Below are 14808 nucleotides of genomic sequence, written 5' to 3' on the forward strand. Positions count from 1 at the left end.
CCGGGAACCGGCTTTCCGGCAGTAGTAGCAGCCGCAGGAAAACAAGAAAAAAAAAAAAAAAGCAAAAAACAAAACTCGGCTGAACAGATCCCACCCCCAACCTCACCCATGCTATCCATCTTGCTGGGGAGGACAAGCTCTCCGAGAGAAGCAGGAGGAGGCGGGGAGAAGAAATTCAAGCCTTTAGGGTATCTCGACAGGTGTCTGGGGGTGAGGGCGGAGCCGGGGTAGGAAGGATGAGGAGGGAGGGGCGATGCTGCCCCTTTAAGAGGCGGCGGCCCAGCCCGGGACCTTTTCTCTTTCCCCGGAAGGAAAGCGGAGTTCGGGCTGGGCGCGCAAGGTGGGGAGGTGCGGGGTTGGGCGTGGGGAGGCGGGGCGCGCGCCCGGGCGGCGGGGGTGGGGTGGGGAGGGGAACCTCTCCTTCCCCTCCTCCTTGCGGTCTACCGGTCTGCCTGCTCAGATCCGCCGCTTAGTCGGGATCCCTGGCGGGTAGCGCGGCCGAGGGGGCGCGGCCAGGACCAGCAGGGGGGAACACGAGGCGGGGTACGGTGATCCGGCTGCGGGACAGGCGAGAAAATCCACTCCCGGACCTTGGCTTAGGGGATCGGAGGCCGCAGACCCAGAGTAGAGGTGGACCCGACCTGGACTAGGGGGTGGGGAGAGAGGAGAAACTGATCAGCCCTGCAGGAGCTTGGGTGTCCTCAGGCGCAGCCCGGAGCAGGTGAACCGGTCATCACCCCTCGGGGCTCGGCGCCCTCCCCGGCGTGGCCCGGGCGCGGGCGAGCTCCGGCTCTCAGCCATGGGCCCCGGCCCCCGCCGCGCGCCCCGCGCCCCGCGCCCCATGCTCTGCGCGCTGGCTTTGATGGTGGCTGCCGGCGGCCGGGTAGCCTGCGCCTTCAACCTGGACACCCGATTCCTGGTGGTGAAGGCCGGGAATCCGAAGAGCCTCTTCGGTTACTCGGTCGCCCTCCATCGGCAGACGGAGCGGCAGCAGCGCTACCTGTAAGTCAGGCTGGCTGGGGAGGGGTGAAGTGGGAGAGAGGGTGTGTGCTGGGGCGCCGGAGTCCTGGGCCCCGCTGGCTTCCAGGCCTGCTGCGGCTGGCCCTGGTGAGGGCCAGGACGGGTACCCGGAGGGCGGGTACCCAGGCGGCCCCCTCCGATTGACTGCCGGGGCTTGGCATCGGCAAGTACTGACCCGACCAGGACCTGTCAGACGCCTGCGGCTGGGCTCTTTGAGATCTCTCCTGCCAGCGGAAGTGGGGTGGGGTAGGGAGGGGAGGTCTCAGTTGCCTGAGCACCCGGTGAACCCAGGATCTAGCATTCGCCTCTTCTCTCACCGGGGGCCGCTAGCTGGAACGAACTGCCAGATAAACAACATCTCTCAGACCCTCTACCCGGGCAGAAGCTGCGAGCGTATGCATTTAAGTCCATTACACCTCATATTTAGTCTGTGGCCACTTCAGCCACACCCTCCGCAGAATGAGACTGGACGGCTTCTTAAGTGCTTGGCGTGGTGGAGTGGGGTGATTGCGGGAGTCTGGGCATTTTGGAGTTCTCCAAAGGTGTTCTCTCTCTCTCTCTCTCTTTCTCTCTCTTTCTCTCTCTCTTCCTCTCTCTCCTCTCTGTCTCTGTCTCTCCCTGTCTCTGTCTCTCTGTCTCTCTCTCTCTCTCCCCCTCCCTCTAACCCTTAGAGGAAAGGACAGTAGGGGACAGAGGAAGCGCAGCCCTCAGGGACTTGGTCTCCATCGCCCACCCCCAAGCAGCAGCGGCTCTCTCTCCCACCAGACATCTTTGCTGCATTCCACAGATTCATGTTGACTCTGAGTGTGTTTGTTTTGGTTTGAAGAGGGAAATAGTGTTGTTGGTTTTGTTATTGTTGTTGTTGTTTTTTTCTCTTGCTTCTGCTCTCCTTCATAAGAACGGCTAGGAGAAGGTGCAGGAAAAGCTAGGCGGAGGGGAGGAGGGGAAAGATGGCACCCAGCTGCCTGCCCCTTCCCATACCCCAGACGACCATGTCCACCAGAGGTTTCTCTGTATGTGTTCAGTATGCTGAGGCTGGCAGCTGGGGGAGGGGGGGAGATGGAAGAGGTGAGCTCTCCCAGGACCGACAGTAGTTAGGACAAGCACCTTCCGCTTCTTTCATTGGGTGCCATGCCAGTCATCTGCCCCTCCCTGGCCTCTGACTTCACTGAACTTGAAGACCATGGTCAGGTTAAGGGTGTGTTGTAAACTTTTCCTGCTCTGACTGGGGCCTGCAGAAACCTGAGGAAGTCTGGAATGTTTAAAGTCCAAACTACTTCAGCCTTGGGCCCTGCTTTGCTAGCCCAGCCCCTGTCCAGTTTACCTGCCGGGACTTAGTCTCCACTCCATCTGACTTTTCTGCAGAAGGGAGGGTCACCACACCCTTCTCACCTTGGCCCAACAGCTGTGGGCTGGCTTTGGCCAACCTTTATATTTTCACAGGACCTGATAGACAATCCTGGGTGTGTGTTTCTAGATAGACAATCCTGGGTGTGAGTTTCTTTTCTATCCTAGTTCAGTACACAGTTTTCAAATGTTTCAATGGGGAATCTTCTGGACATAAAGTAACTCACTAGAAAGGAGATCAGACTAGAAAGAGTTTTTTTTTTTTTTTTAATCTGCAATCCCTCCCCCAGTCTGCTAGCTTCTTTCCAGGTCTCCACCTCCCTCCTTCCCCCCTCCCCCCCCCCCCCCCCCCGCAAGAGATAGAACCTGGACTTATACATTCATTCCTGTCTTCGGGGGCCTATGAGAATGAGAAGCAACTTGGCATTATGGAGGGGGAAGAGGCTTAGCCATTCCCATTGCCAGTGTCCAATCTTGGAAATGTCCTTGATACCTGAGCTTAGGTACCCTTCCATGTCCAGGCAAGGGAAACAACAGTCCTTTTTGTTGCTGTTTCTGTTCTTTTTCTTTGAGACAGGATCTTGTTATGAGCCTAGACTGGCCTCAAACACCTCCTGCCTCTGCGTCTAGAGTGCTAGGATTGCAGGTGTGCACCCCTCACCTGGGTACAACAGGTCTTGACTGGATGTTGGTAGGGCTTTAATGAGATAGTGTATGGAAAGGGCTCTGTGTGTGCCTACTTCTCCAAGGAGCATTGGAAGGTTCTCAGGCTGAGACCAGGATGTGATGTACCTCCTTCCAGGGACCCTACTCAAACAAAAAGGAGAGAGGTGCTAAAACGAGGGACCTTCTGAGAGCAGGTGGTTCTAGACAGAATTTCTGTGGTATCCCCTCATTGGCTATCTTCAGTCTTGCCCAGGAGTGCTTCTGTATCTTGCTTATCTTCTCACTTCACTGAGTCTGGCCCCCTGGCCCTTTGGGAGAGCCAGCTGCACCAGCTGGGCTTCGCTGCAACCGGCTGAGTAGCCAGATGTGAGCAGCTGTCTGTGTACACAGCTCTAGGGAATTAGTAAGTCAAGCTGTAGCCTGGTATTCTGTGATCCTCCAAGTCCCTGAGTAGGTACCTGATCTGGAGTTTGCAGGATATTTTCAGGATAGGCAGGGACCCCTAAAAGTAACCATAAAATTGTTTATTTGTGTGTTCGGCGGGGGGCAGAGGGAGGGAGAACATAGCTTTGGTGTTCTCAAAGAAGACTGTGCCTTAGAAATGGTTAAAAATGCAAGGTGGATACTCTCTGCTGTGCTATTACTTTCATCTCTGGATTGGGGTTCCCTACTCACAACCCAGGCCTCAAACTCTCAGTCTCTGGAAGCGAGTGAGAAGCAGGGAGGACTGCATGCTTTGGGGCCGAAGGGCCTCTTGGAGAGAGGCAGACTATTGCCATGGGAGAGGTTACTGACCACACCCCCTGCACCTGCTCAGTCCTTTCTTCCTGGTCTGACCTTGTAGACCAGGAGGGCTTCCTTCTCCCTTTCATCCTTGCCTGCAATTGAGGATGTCTGGGAAGCCTGGCACAGAAGTAGCTGTGGCTCATGGAAATGAGGTCATGCCTGAGGTAGGAGAGCCCTTCGGAAAGGTGCTCCCTGGACAGGGTGGGTGCCTGGCAGCCTTCATGGCTTGTGCCAGCAGCTGGGGCTGCAGGTGGAAGGCCTACATTGCAGTGAATCCTTTTCTTGTGGCTCTTGCCATGACCAGTCTAGGCCAAGGGGCTAAAATGGTAGGAGGTAGAGAAGGCTTACTTTGCAGAAAAAGCAGTAGCAAAAGGGGCTTGGTCAGAGCTCAAGGAAGACATGGGTATGCATTGCAATATGGGGCACTGAGATTCGATGACACAATGCCCTTGAAGGTCAAATATGGAAAGAATACTAAACAGCTAATACTAAAGGGAGAAGAAAGGAGGAAAACAACCTTATTCTTCATATCAGAGGTTCTACCAAAGCCTTTTCCCCCTGTCCTTCTCTTGTTGCTCTGGTTCTAAGGCTGAGTCCCCAGGGGAAGAGGGGGCTGGGTGGGCAGCCCAAGAAGGAGTAGGGAGGATGATGAGGGCTACAGTTTTGGCCGCCATAGGAGCTGCCTCTGGGGAGGTGGCTAATTCAGGCAGCAGGGCTGGCACAGAGCTGGTATCCAGGCATCCAAGAACTGAACTCCCACCCCCACCCCCGGGTTGGAGCAAATCTCCTCCTCTTCCTGGCCTGGCATGGGAGGGGAGCAGGAGTAAGGTCTTGTGAGGGGAATCCTCACGGGAACCACTCCATACCTCGCTGAGATGAAAGTGGGAAACAGACTTCTTCTTTGAGCATCACCCGACCCCACCATCCCCTGGGGCTTTTTGCTTTTTGGGGGTCAGCCAGCCTGGTGCCCTGAACTCTCTCCAGGGCCCCATTCCCCAGCCTTTTCCTATCATTTTGCTGCTGCTTTCTACTCTGCTATTCCATTAGCGTTGAACTGTCCAGGAGGAGCCCTGGGGCAGGGCAAGGAAGAGCTTTTCCCAGAGACCAGGAGAGCCTTTCTGGCTGGCCAAATGCAAGGGTGAGGAGCTGGCAGTTTTAGAGCCCGTCATCAGTCATTTTGCCCATCCCCTCCACCTCCAGGTGGGCTCTGTGCCTAGCTACAGGAGAGGAGAGGTCCCTTCTCCTGCCTTCCTTGGCCCAAGAGCCCCATCTAGGCATCCCTCATCTCTTCTCCCATTTGTCCAATTCAGTGGTGGTCAGCTTTTGGAAAAAGAACTAAAGACCCAGCAGCAGGTTAGCGAGGGGAGATGCTCATTTGCATATTGGTTACATTAATTTACATAATAGTAGGGTCCCCTCCCACTACTTGAATCTCCTAATCTCTGGTTTGTGAATAACACACACCTGACTGTGACTGCAGGAAGCTGGGCCTGACCCTCTGCTCACCCTCCTTCCCCGAATCCGCGCAAGCTTCTGACTGTAGACTCATTGGATCCTGGGCTAGGAGCCAGAGGGCCTTACAGGGCCTCTAAGTGGGCCAAGTAGGAGCTAAAAATACTCTAGGGGGTATGTGTGTATGTGGGGGTGTTCCCTGTGGAATCTCTGAAGAGGGAAGGCCTGGATGTGGAGTTGGGATTAGGGCACTAGCCCTGCCCCATCTCCATCCATGGGCACAAGGCTCTGGGCAAGGGCGGGAGCATTATAGGTGCTTTGAGGATTTGTTTCAGTTTTGATTGCCATTAGTGCTTGGCTCTGCTCAGTACCTCAGGAAGCTAGGAGGAGAGGGTCTTGCAGTTGCTCCTAGCTGAGGCCCAGAGCTGGAAGGCATGAAGACCACCCCCCACTCCTCAGGTACCTCTTACCTGACAGTGTGGGCAGGATACTGGAGGGCAACTCCAGGGTCTCCTTCACCCCCTGAAATCTACATCTCTTCACGGTGGGACCTTCTACCCCAACCTCCACCTCCAGCTAGCTAATTCAGCATTCCCACCCTAATATGAATAGCCACCGGTATTCCCCTCCCCCTCCCCCCATGGTGATTGCGGGATCTCCTCAGGCTATGGAAGTCCTACTTATATTCTTCCCCTGCTCCCTAACCACGGCAGTAATCTATCCTCTTCCATCTGCTCTCTGTCTAACCTGTTGGGGCAGAAATTTCTGGGTCCTTGGAGGGAGTCTTGCTCAGGCCAGGGCCAGCACTAGCCACAAGAAACCTGAGCAGCAGCGTTCCTCTGGGCCCTGACTGTAGTTAGAAAGCCCTTTTACTGAATGAATCCATTTATTCCAATAACAGCCTGGATGGCTGGCAGGGCAGCTTCTGTTCCCATTTTACAGAAGAGACATTCAAGGCTCAGAAAAGGAAAGGAAATTGCGTTGGAGGCAGAAGCAACCCTAGAAATAGTCTACTGTGCCCCGTAGGAGATGCTACTTTGTCAGGGCCCATGCCACCTGGCATGCTAGGTGGCAGTTGTCCACTGGTGGTCAGCCTTGGAGGACCCTCCAGCCTGGCAGGAGGTGACTAACAGGGCCTGGCTACCTCCTGTGGTGCTCACAGTATTTTTCTCCTCCTAGGAACATTTATTTCCCCAGGGGAGGTCTAAATGGTGAGGTGTCTACCGGTCCCACCCCTTCCCAGAACCCCCGGGCAGTGCATTCCTGACTCCCAGTGGGCGGAGGTACCCCAGGTCCCAGCATGCCCAGGCCCTGCCCTACCCCACTCCCTGCCACCCTTACTCACAGGTCCCAGGCAAGGCTGCAGGCGTGGCATTGTGGTGTTGCTCTGTTTCCATACTGGCAGGAAGCCCAAGGCCAGGTTCTGAGCCGGGAGTCTCAGAGCCATGGCGTTGCTAGGGCTAAAGGAAAGGACATCCCGGAGGTACCTGCCCATCCAGGAGGCTGAGCCCTCAGGACTGAGGAAGGGGTTCTGGCAGGAAGGTGATTTGGAAAGAAGGTAGCTTGGGAGAACTGGGGTTCTTGAACTGGGGTGTACCCTATTAGCTCTATTTGGCCTGGGGTGGAGTTGAGAAATTATCCTCTTTCACAGATATTCCAGGGGTTTCTGATGGGATGGTTCAGGGACTGTCCCTGATACTCTTACCTCCACCCTTCCTGCTCCAGTTTTTCTGGTATCATCAGTACTTTATTGGTGGCCAGGCCCTAAACACCATTGTAGGAACTTAGTGTCATTGTCCCCAAACATGGATTCTAGTCCCTGCTCATCCTCACTCACTGGGAACTTTTACTTTTACTTTTTCGTTTTTTGGTAGTGGGGCTTGAACTCTGGGCCTGGGCATTGTCTCTCAGCTCTTCAGCTCATTTGAGCCACTTCTGGTTTTCTGGTGGTTTATTGGAGATAAAAGTCTTATGGACTTTCCTGCTTGGGCTGGCTTTGAACTGTGATCCTCAGATCTCAGCCTCCTGAGTAGCTAGGATTAGAGGCGTGAGCCACTGGTACTGGGCTTTGAGAACTTTACTTTTGAGCCATGTGTTGTCCAAAGTATCAGGTATCCAGTGGGAGTGAGGGTGTAGGGGGTGTGGACATCACCCAGCTCTCTTAGGGGCCCCAGCCTTCTCGATCTAAGTCTGTAAGAGGAAGGACTCCACTCTAGACAACCTATTCCTGTGATCAGAATTTGAACCCAGTACCAGGATTCTTTCCATCTTGCCCTCTTCCAGTCTGCCTTCATCTAGAGGCCAAAAGCATTTGAAAATCCAGACACAATCCTTAGCCTCAGATCCGCTGTGGCTCCTTCAAAGCCTCCTGCAATCCCCATGTTCTTGGGTGTCAGCTGTATGAAGACCTGCTCCCTGAATCATGCTGCTTCTTGATCCCTGTACATGCTGTACCTTTGCCTAAAGTTCTCCACCCTATTTGTTATCATCCTCAGATACAGGCCTAGGCACCTCTTCTGCAGGCCTCTCCTGAATCAGGACTGGTTAGCTCCATGCTTTTGTCTTTCTCATGAGACTAGTACTGGGCCTGTCCATTTCTTGGCCTGCCTTCCCCTATACTGGCCTCTCCTGGAGGGCAGATGCTAGGGGTCCATCCATTTATGTTTCAACCCCGAAGCCTGGACACAGAAATAAAGCTCAGTAAATGTGGGTTGAATAGCAAGTTAATCCAAGTGAGCTGTGGAGAGTCTGGCCCATCTACCTTCCTCTCTTTCCCCAGACTTCTGGCTGGTGCCCCCCAGGATCTTGCTGTGCCCGATGGCTATACTAACCGGACCGGTGCTGTGTACCTGTGCCCCCTCACTGCCCTCAAGGATGACTGTGAACGGATGGACATCACAGAGAAAAGTGAGGGGAAGGGGCTGGGGAGCAGTGTGGGATAGAGGCCTGGTCAAATGGGGCACTGAGAGAGTGACCTGGAAGAGATGTAAGGCTCTAATTACAGCTGGGAAGAGGGGATCCTGGAGGAGAGTAGGGGCCTGTGGGGTTGGCAGAGATTACAAGAGGGCTCCCTACACTGGGACAGAGGGTCTTAGAGGGCGCACTCCTGCCCTCTAGAGGCTTGGGGCACTGGAATATGTGCTGAGATGCCCTGACTCATGAATCCCTCCATGCTCACAGGTGATCCTGACCGTCACATTATTGAGGACATGTGGCTAGGGGTGACTGTGGCCAGCCAAGGTCCTGCAGGTCGAGTCCTGGTACGTGAACGCTCACCCAGCAACTCCCCACCCCCCAGCTCTCTTGATCTTGCAGGGGTAGCCTGGTGTGGGGGAGGAGGAGGTGGTTCAACAGAGACCAGCAAGGATCCTATGTGTATGTGTCTGTGCTGTGGTCTTTCTGCTCTGCGGCTGTGTCTCCACAGGCCTGTATCGACCCCTTCTCCCTGCATGCCTGGGAGGGGTGGTATCTGTACTCTGTCAAGGCTGGGCATGGCCTGGGTCCTGTGTGAATCAACTCGCTTCCTCCCAGTTCCCTCATGGGATACCCAACCACTCGTGGGAAAGAGCAGAGGGAACTTGGAGGAGGAAAGGGCAGAAAAGGCCCCGGGCGGCTGGGTGCTGGTTGGCACGCCTTCCTGGGAGGCTGGCTGCCGGAAGAGGCCCAGCCCTGCACAGCCCTGCCGACCCTGGCTTGCCTGGCTTTGGTTTTGGGGGCTACTCCCTCCTGTTATTTGTCACCTCCTGAAGACAGTCTTTTTTTTGGGGGGGCAGTCATGTGGCTTGAACTCAGGGTCTGGACACTGTATTTAAACTCTTTTGCTCAAGGCTAGTGCTCTGTTACTTTGAGCCACAGCTCCACTTCTGGTTTTCTAGTGATTCATTGGAGGTAAGAGTCTCACACACTTTCCTGCCCAGGCTGGGTCAAACTGCAACCCTCAGATCTCAGCCTTCTGAATAGCTAGGACTACAGGTGTGAGCTACCCGTGCTTTCTTTCTTTCTTTCTTTCTTTCTTTCTTTCTTTCTTTCTTTCTTTCTTTCTTTCTTTCTTTCTTCCTTCCTTCCTTCCTTCCTTCCTTCCTTCCTTCCTTCCTTCCTTCTTTCTTTCTTTCTTTCTTTCTTTCTTTCTTTCTTTCTTTCTTTCTTTCTTTTCTGTTGGTGTACTGGAACTTCAATTTAGGACATCTTCTTTTGCTTGGCCAGTGCTCTACCACTTGAGCCTTATCTCCAGCTTGATCTTTTTGCTAGTTAGTTGGAGATGGAGTCTTGAATTTTCTTCACAAAGTTAGCTTCAAACCTCAATCCTCTAGGTCTCAGCCTCTTGAGTAGCTAGGATTACAGGAGTGAGCCACTGGTGCCCAGCCTAAACACTGTTCTAAGCCCCAGATTGGTATAATAAGTTCACTGAAATACCTTTGTGTGCCCTGTTGTATATCTGGACCCTGGGTCCTTAGCAGTTAGCTACCTAAACACCCAATTCCTTTATACAACACACGTTTAGTGAGCACCTGCTGTGTACCAAGCACAGTACTAGCACTAGAAACAATTGTGCCTTAGGCAGACTCACATATGGAAGGAGACAGGAAAAGTACATAGGCAAAAGCCTGTTTCTAGACTTTGCCTACTTCAATTTACTTTACCCTCCTCCTTTCCTTGTGGTCCTGGACATTGAACCCAGGGCCTTGTATATGCTAGACAAGTGGTTTACCACTGAGCCACAGCCAAGTCCTAAAGCAATGATTTGTCTGGTAAATACATATTGAGTACCTGCAATGTGCTCAATCCCATGTGTAGTTTCTTGCATTTATGAGGGCAAGAGGTCAGACTTGAAACCAGCCAGTCTTGTTTAGAGTGTTCTCTATCTCTGGCTAGATGTGGGATCTTGGCTGGATTCTTGAGAGCTAGCTACTAAAGCTCTCCATGCCTTTGTTTCCTCATCTAAAATGGACAAAGTAGCCAGTCTCAGTGGCTTACACATATAATCATAGTTACCTGTGACTAGATTGGAAGGATCACAGGTCAAAGCCAACCTGAGGAAAAAGTTACCAAGACCCTATCTCACCAAACAAGCCAGATGTGATGATTCACATCTGTAATCTTGGCTGCAGGAGACTTGTAGGTAAGAGGATCACAGTCCAAAGCTGGCTCTGGAAGAAAGCAAAAACAAAAGGCAAAAAAAAAGCTATGAGTATGGCTCAAGTGGTAGAGTGTCTAACAAGCACAAGGTGCTGAATTCAAACCTCGCTACTACAAAAAGTTAAATAAACAACAACAACAAAATTGTCCCTAACCATAGGGTTGTGATCAGGCTTAAAAGAATTAATATGGAACCCAGTGCTGGTGGCTCATGCCTGGAATCCTAGCTATTCAGGAGGCTGAGATATGAGGATTTCGGTTTGAAGTCAACCCAGGCAGGACAGTCCATGAGTCTCTTATCTCCTATAAACTTCTCAGAGAAAATCATAAGTAGAGCTGTGGCTCAAGTGATAGAGCAAAAGAAGCTCAGGGACAACACTCAGACTCTGAGTTCAAGCCCCAGGATGGGCACCACCAAAAAAAAATAAATAAATAAAATTATATATATATATATATATATATATATATAGAAAGTACTTAGAATTGTACCTCGCATATAGTAATTGCTAGCTGCTGCTGGTGTTATTGATGCTGGTATTATTATTATTTAGTAATCCCTTTATTAAGAGTCATTACAAAGCCAGGTGCTGGTGGCTCAAGCCTGTAATTCTAGCTAGTAAGGAGGCTGAGATCTGAGGAATGCAGTTCAAAGCCAGCTCGGGAAGTCTGTGAGACTTATCTCCAATAAACCACTAGAAAACCGGAAGTGGTGCTGTGGCTTTAAGTGATAGAGCCTAGCCTTGAGCTGAAGAGCTGAGAGACAGTGCCCAGGCCCAGAGTTCAAGCCCCATGACCAACAAAAAAGTCATTGCAGGATAGAGAAGCAGTTTCCAAATTTATGTCAATAGCTCCCGAAGAGCCAGGAACTTAAGCCCCTGGTTTGCTCACCCCTTCCCCTTTCTTTTCACTGGGATCTCAAAGCCATTCGCAAATCCATACTTTCTGGCTTCCCTCACACTGGCCCTGACCTTTGGGATGAATGCTCAAATACTCTAAGGGAATGCAGGCTGACGTTACTGCCTCAGGAAAAAAAAAAAGAGGCCTGGAGTCCCCTTTCAACTCCTGTCCTGCCCAGCCAGTGGTGCTCAGAGCTAAGGCTGTGGGTTTGGGGGGTTCCCTAGGTCTGTGCCCACCGCTATACCAAGGTGCTGTGGTCGGGGCTGGAAGACCAGCGGCGCATGGTGGGCAAGTGCTACGTGAGGGGTAACGACCTGGAGCTGGATTCTAGTGACGAGTGGCAGACGTACCACAATGAAATGTGCAACAGCAACACAGACTACCTGGAGACCGGCATGTGCCAGCTCGGCACCAGCGGCGGCTTCACGCAGAACACTGTCTACTTTGGTGCCCCAGGAGCCTACAATTGGAAAGGTGGGGACTGTGGAGGAAGGGAGGAGGGTAGAGGACCCAGCCCTCCCCCCCCAAGTTAGCCACAGATAATCCACTCAGGTGATCTATTCTTAGGAGGCAGAAGAGACAGGTCACACTGCCCTCAACAGCAGCCACATCCATGACCTCACTCTGCTGGGTTAAAGCACTCTCTAAGTACCAGAGGTTTCGTACATAATGTCTTAATCCTAATATATTTTAGGAGTCATCTCTTATACCCATTTTATGCAATGAAAAAACGGAGTCTCTGGGAAGTAAATTGCTGAAGGCCATCATGTTAGGAAGTTTAGATTGGAATGTAGGTTAGTCTGATTTTAGTGTAACCTCCAGGTTCAGTAAAACATGTTCCTAGTACACTATTAAATAATATAACAGGATTTGGTAAAAGGAGAAAAACTGTCTCTTCTCTCCCATCCATCTCTCTGATCCCATATGTCAGTGTTTGTCATATCTTTTGAGTCCTTCCAGATTTTAGAACAGATAGATATCTTAACAAGAACAGTAACAAAAAACACAAATAGAATCATACTTTTTTTAAAATTTTCACTTTTTAAAAGCTGTGGACATTGTTTTTCATGTTGGTTAAGAAAAAAATTAGCTGTAGAGTATTTCCTTGGAGGAAGACTTTTTTTTTTTTTTGCTAGTTATGGATCTCAAACTCAGGGCCTGAACACTATCCCTGAGCTTCTTTTGCTCAAGGCTAGCACTCTACCACTTGAGCCACAGAACCACTTCTAGCATTTTCTGTTTATGTGGTGCTGGGGAATCGAATCCAGGGCTTCATGCATGCTGGGCAAGCATGCTACCACTAGCCCCTCACTTCTAGCTTTTCTGAGTAGTTTATTGGAGATAAGAGTTTCACAGACTTTTCTGCCCTGGCTGGCTTCAAACTGCATGATCCTCAGATCTCAGCCTCCTGATGAGCTAGCATTATAGATGACCCACGGGTGCCTGGCAGTTGTTTTTGCTGGTACTGGGGCTTGAACTCAGGGTTTGGGTTCTGTCCTAATTTAGCTTTTTTTCACTCAAGGCTGGCATTCATTCAAGTTACTACTTGAGACACACCTCCACATCCAGCTTTTTTGGTGGTTAATGGGAGATAGGCTCAAGGACTTTCCTGTCCAGGTTGTATTTGAACCTTGATCCTTATATCTCCTCCTTCTGAATAATTAAGATTATAGGGTGAGTCACCTGCAGCCAGCTCTTTTATATGTGTGTGTATATATATATATATATATATATATATATATATATATTTATTTATTTATTTTGGTGGTACTTTTGTGTGTGTGTGTGTGTGTGTGTGTGTGTGTGTGTGTGTGTGTGTCAGTCGTGGGGCCTGAACTCTGGGCCTGGGTGCTGTCCCTCAGCTCTTCAGCTCTAGGCTATCACTCTCCCATTTGAGCCACAGAACCACTTCTGGCTTTTTCTGCTTATGTGGTTGCTGAGGAATTGAACACAAGGCCTCATGCATGCAAGGCAAGCACTCTATCACTGAGCCACCTTTCCAGCCCCTAGTACTGGGGTTTTAACTCAGGGCTTTGTGCTTGCTAAACTAGTATTCTACTTGAGCTATACCTCCAGGTCTGCTTTTTTTTTTCTTTGCTGGTTATTTTTCAGATTTAGTCTTGAGAACTTTTCTGCCTAGGCTGGCCTCAAACCATAATCCTTCTACTCTCAGCCTCCTGAGTAGTCCTGAGTAATTAGAATTGCAGGCTTGAACCACCAGTGCCCTACAAGACCCTTGAGATTTTTTGGGGTTTTGGTTTATGTGTGCATGTGCATGTTGCATGCATGTGTGTGCATACTTGTGCATGCCTGTATGCACACATTGATACTGAGGCTTAAACCCAGGTCTTCACACTCTTGCTCCACTTGCTTATCACTGGTGCGATCCCATTTATGTCATTCTTCTGACCCTTACTTTTGGCTAATTAATTGGAAATAAGAGTCTTTTCTGTCCTGGCTAGCTTTGAACCATGATCCTCTGAGCTCAACCTGTGTGGATAGGATTACAGGAGTGACGTGCTGGTGCCTAGCAGGATCCATACTTTCAACTATTATGTGACCCATCACCCTGGAATCTGATGACTCACACTCCCTCCATCTCCTGGCCCCTCTCCATCACATAGGTTGTAGCAATAGCTATTTGTCTCCCTTCCTGAGCCCTTATTGTCATAGAACCAACAGGTAGAGAGCCTTCAGTGTCCTCTTGACCAATAGGAAGTCTGATATAGTAACAACTCTGGACTAATGGAAGGCTGAGGCCCTGTCCTGTCCCCCACCCTCCACTCCATGGCTTTGTTCTCCACTTCCCTGGTCCTTCGACAGCTTGGTATGGATCCTGGTTTCCTTCAGCAGCAGCTTTGGGTACAGGGGTTAGGCAGCCTGAGTTTTGGGATAGGACCCAGGAGAAAATGGTATGAAGTGTGGCCAAGCATGGACTAAAACCCAGGAAACGAGAAGGCAGGACGCCAGCCATGTTCTACAACTATTCTCAGAGGACTACGAGCAAGTTCGTGTTCCTTGGAGTTGTACTCTTCTCCTCTTTCTACCTCACAGAATTGTTAAAGAGGAAGTGATTGACAAATGGCACAGTGTTCACAAATAAAAGGGGCTAATTATTATTAGGTGGGGAATGGGCATGATGGAGGGAAAAAAATGGTGACTGACACTTTCCCTGCCCCTCCCCCAATATGTGCAGGAAGTAGCTACATGATTCAGAGGAAGGACTGGGATTTATTTGAGTATAGCTACAAGGACCCAGAGGACCAAGGAAATCTCTATATCGGTGAGTCCTGTTCTGGTGGCCTATTGGTGATGGGCGGGGGGAAGCTGGATGGGTCCCTAAAATGCTGACGTTCCTGCCTTCATGCACAGAGTGAGGCTTTAGTTGCAGGTATGACTAGTAGCCTTTAGGTCAACTAACACACAGGCATGTACTCTGCCTGTACACCTGGTTCTGTTCAAGCTCTAGCCACAGAGTTACTGCCCTCAAGCAGTTAATAATCC

The 14808-nt window shown here is 50.9% G+C and overlaps 1 protein-coding gene across 2 annotated transcripts in view; it reads left to right on the top strand.

The window, feature by feature from the left end:
• Nucleotides 1–378: 378 nt before the first annotated feature.
• Itga3 (integrin subunit alpha 3) overlaps nt 379–14808 on the top strand; it is a 32987-nt gene continuing 18557 nt past the window's right edge. Inside the window, exons 1-5 of one of the 2 annotated variants that reach the window (XM_070028324.1) lie at nt 379–1002; nt 8051–8178; nt 8452–8531; nt 11529–11778; nt 14501–14587. In XM_070028324.1, coding sequence (XP_069884425.1) covers nt 800–1002; nt 8051–8178; nt 8452–8531; nt 11529–11778; nt 14501–14587 — 748 coding nt within the window. In that variant the 5' untranslated portion in view covers nt 379–799. The remainder of the gene's footprint in view (nt 1003–8050; nt 8179–8451; nt 8532–11528; nt 11779–14500; nt 14588–14808) is intronic. The other variant, XM_070028325.1, reaches the window with a different exon arrangement.

Source organism: Dipodomys merriami, unplaced genomic scaffold (genome assembly GCF_024711535.1).
Source record: "Dipodomys merriami isolate MVZ:Mamm:240054 unplaced genomic scaffold, mDipMer1.0.p SCAF_19, whole genome shotgun sequence".
Taxonomy (NCBI): domain Eukaryota; kingdom Metazoa; phylum Chordata; class Mammalia; order Rodentia; family Heteromyidae; genus Dipodomys; species Dipodomys merriami.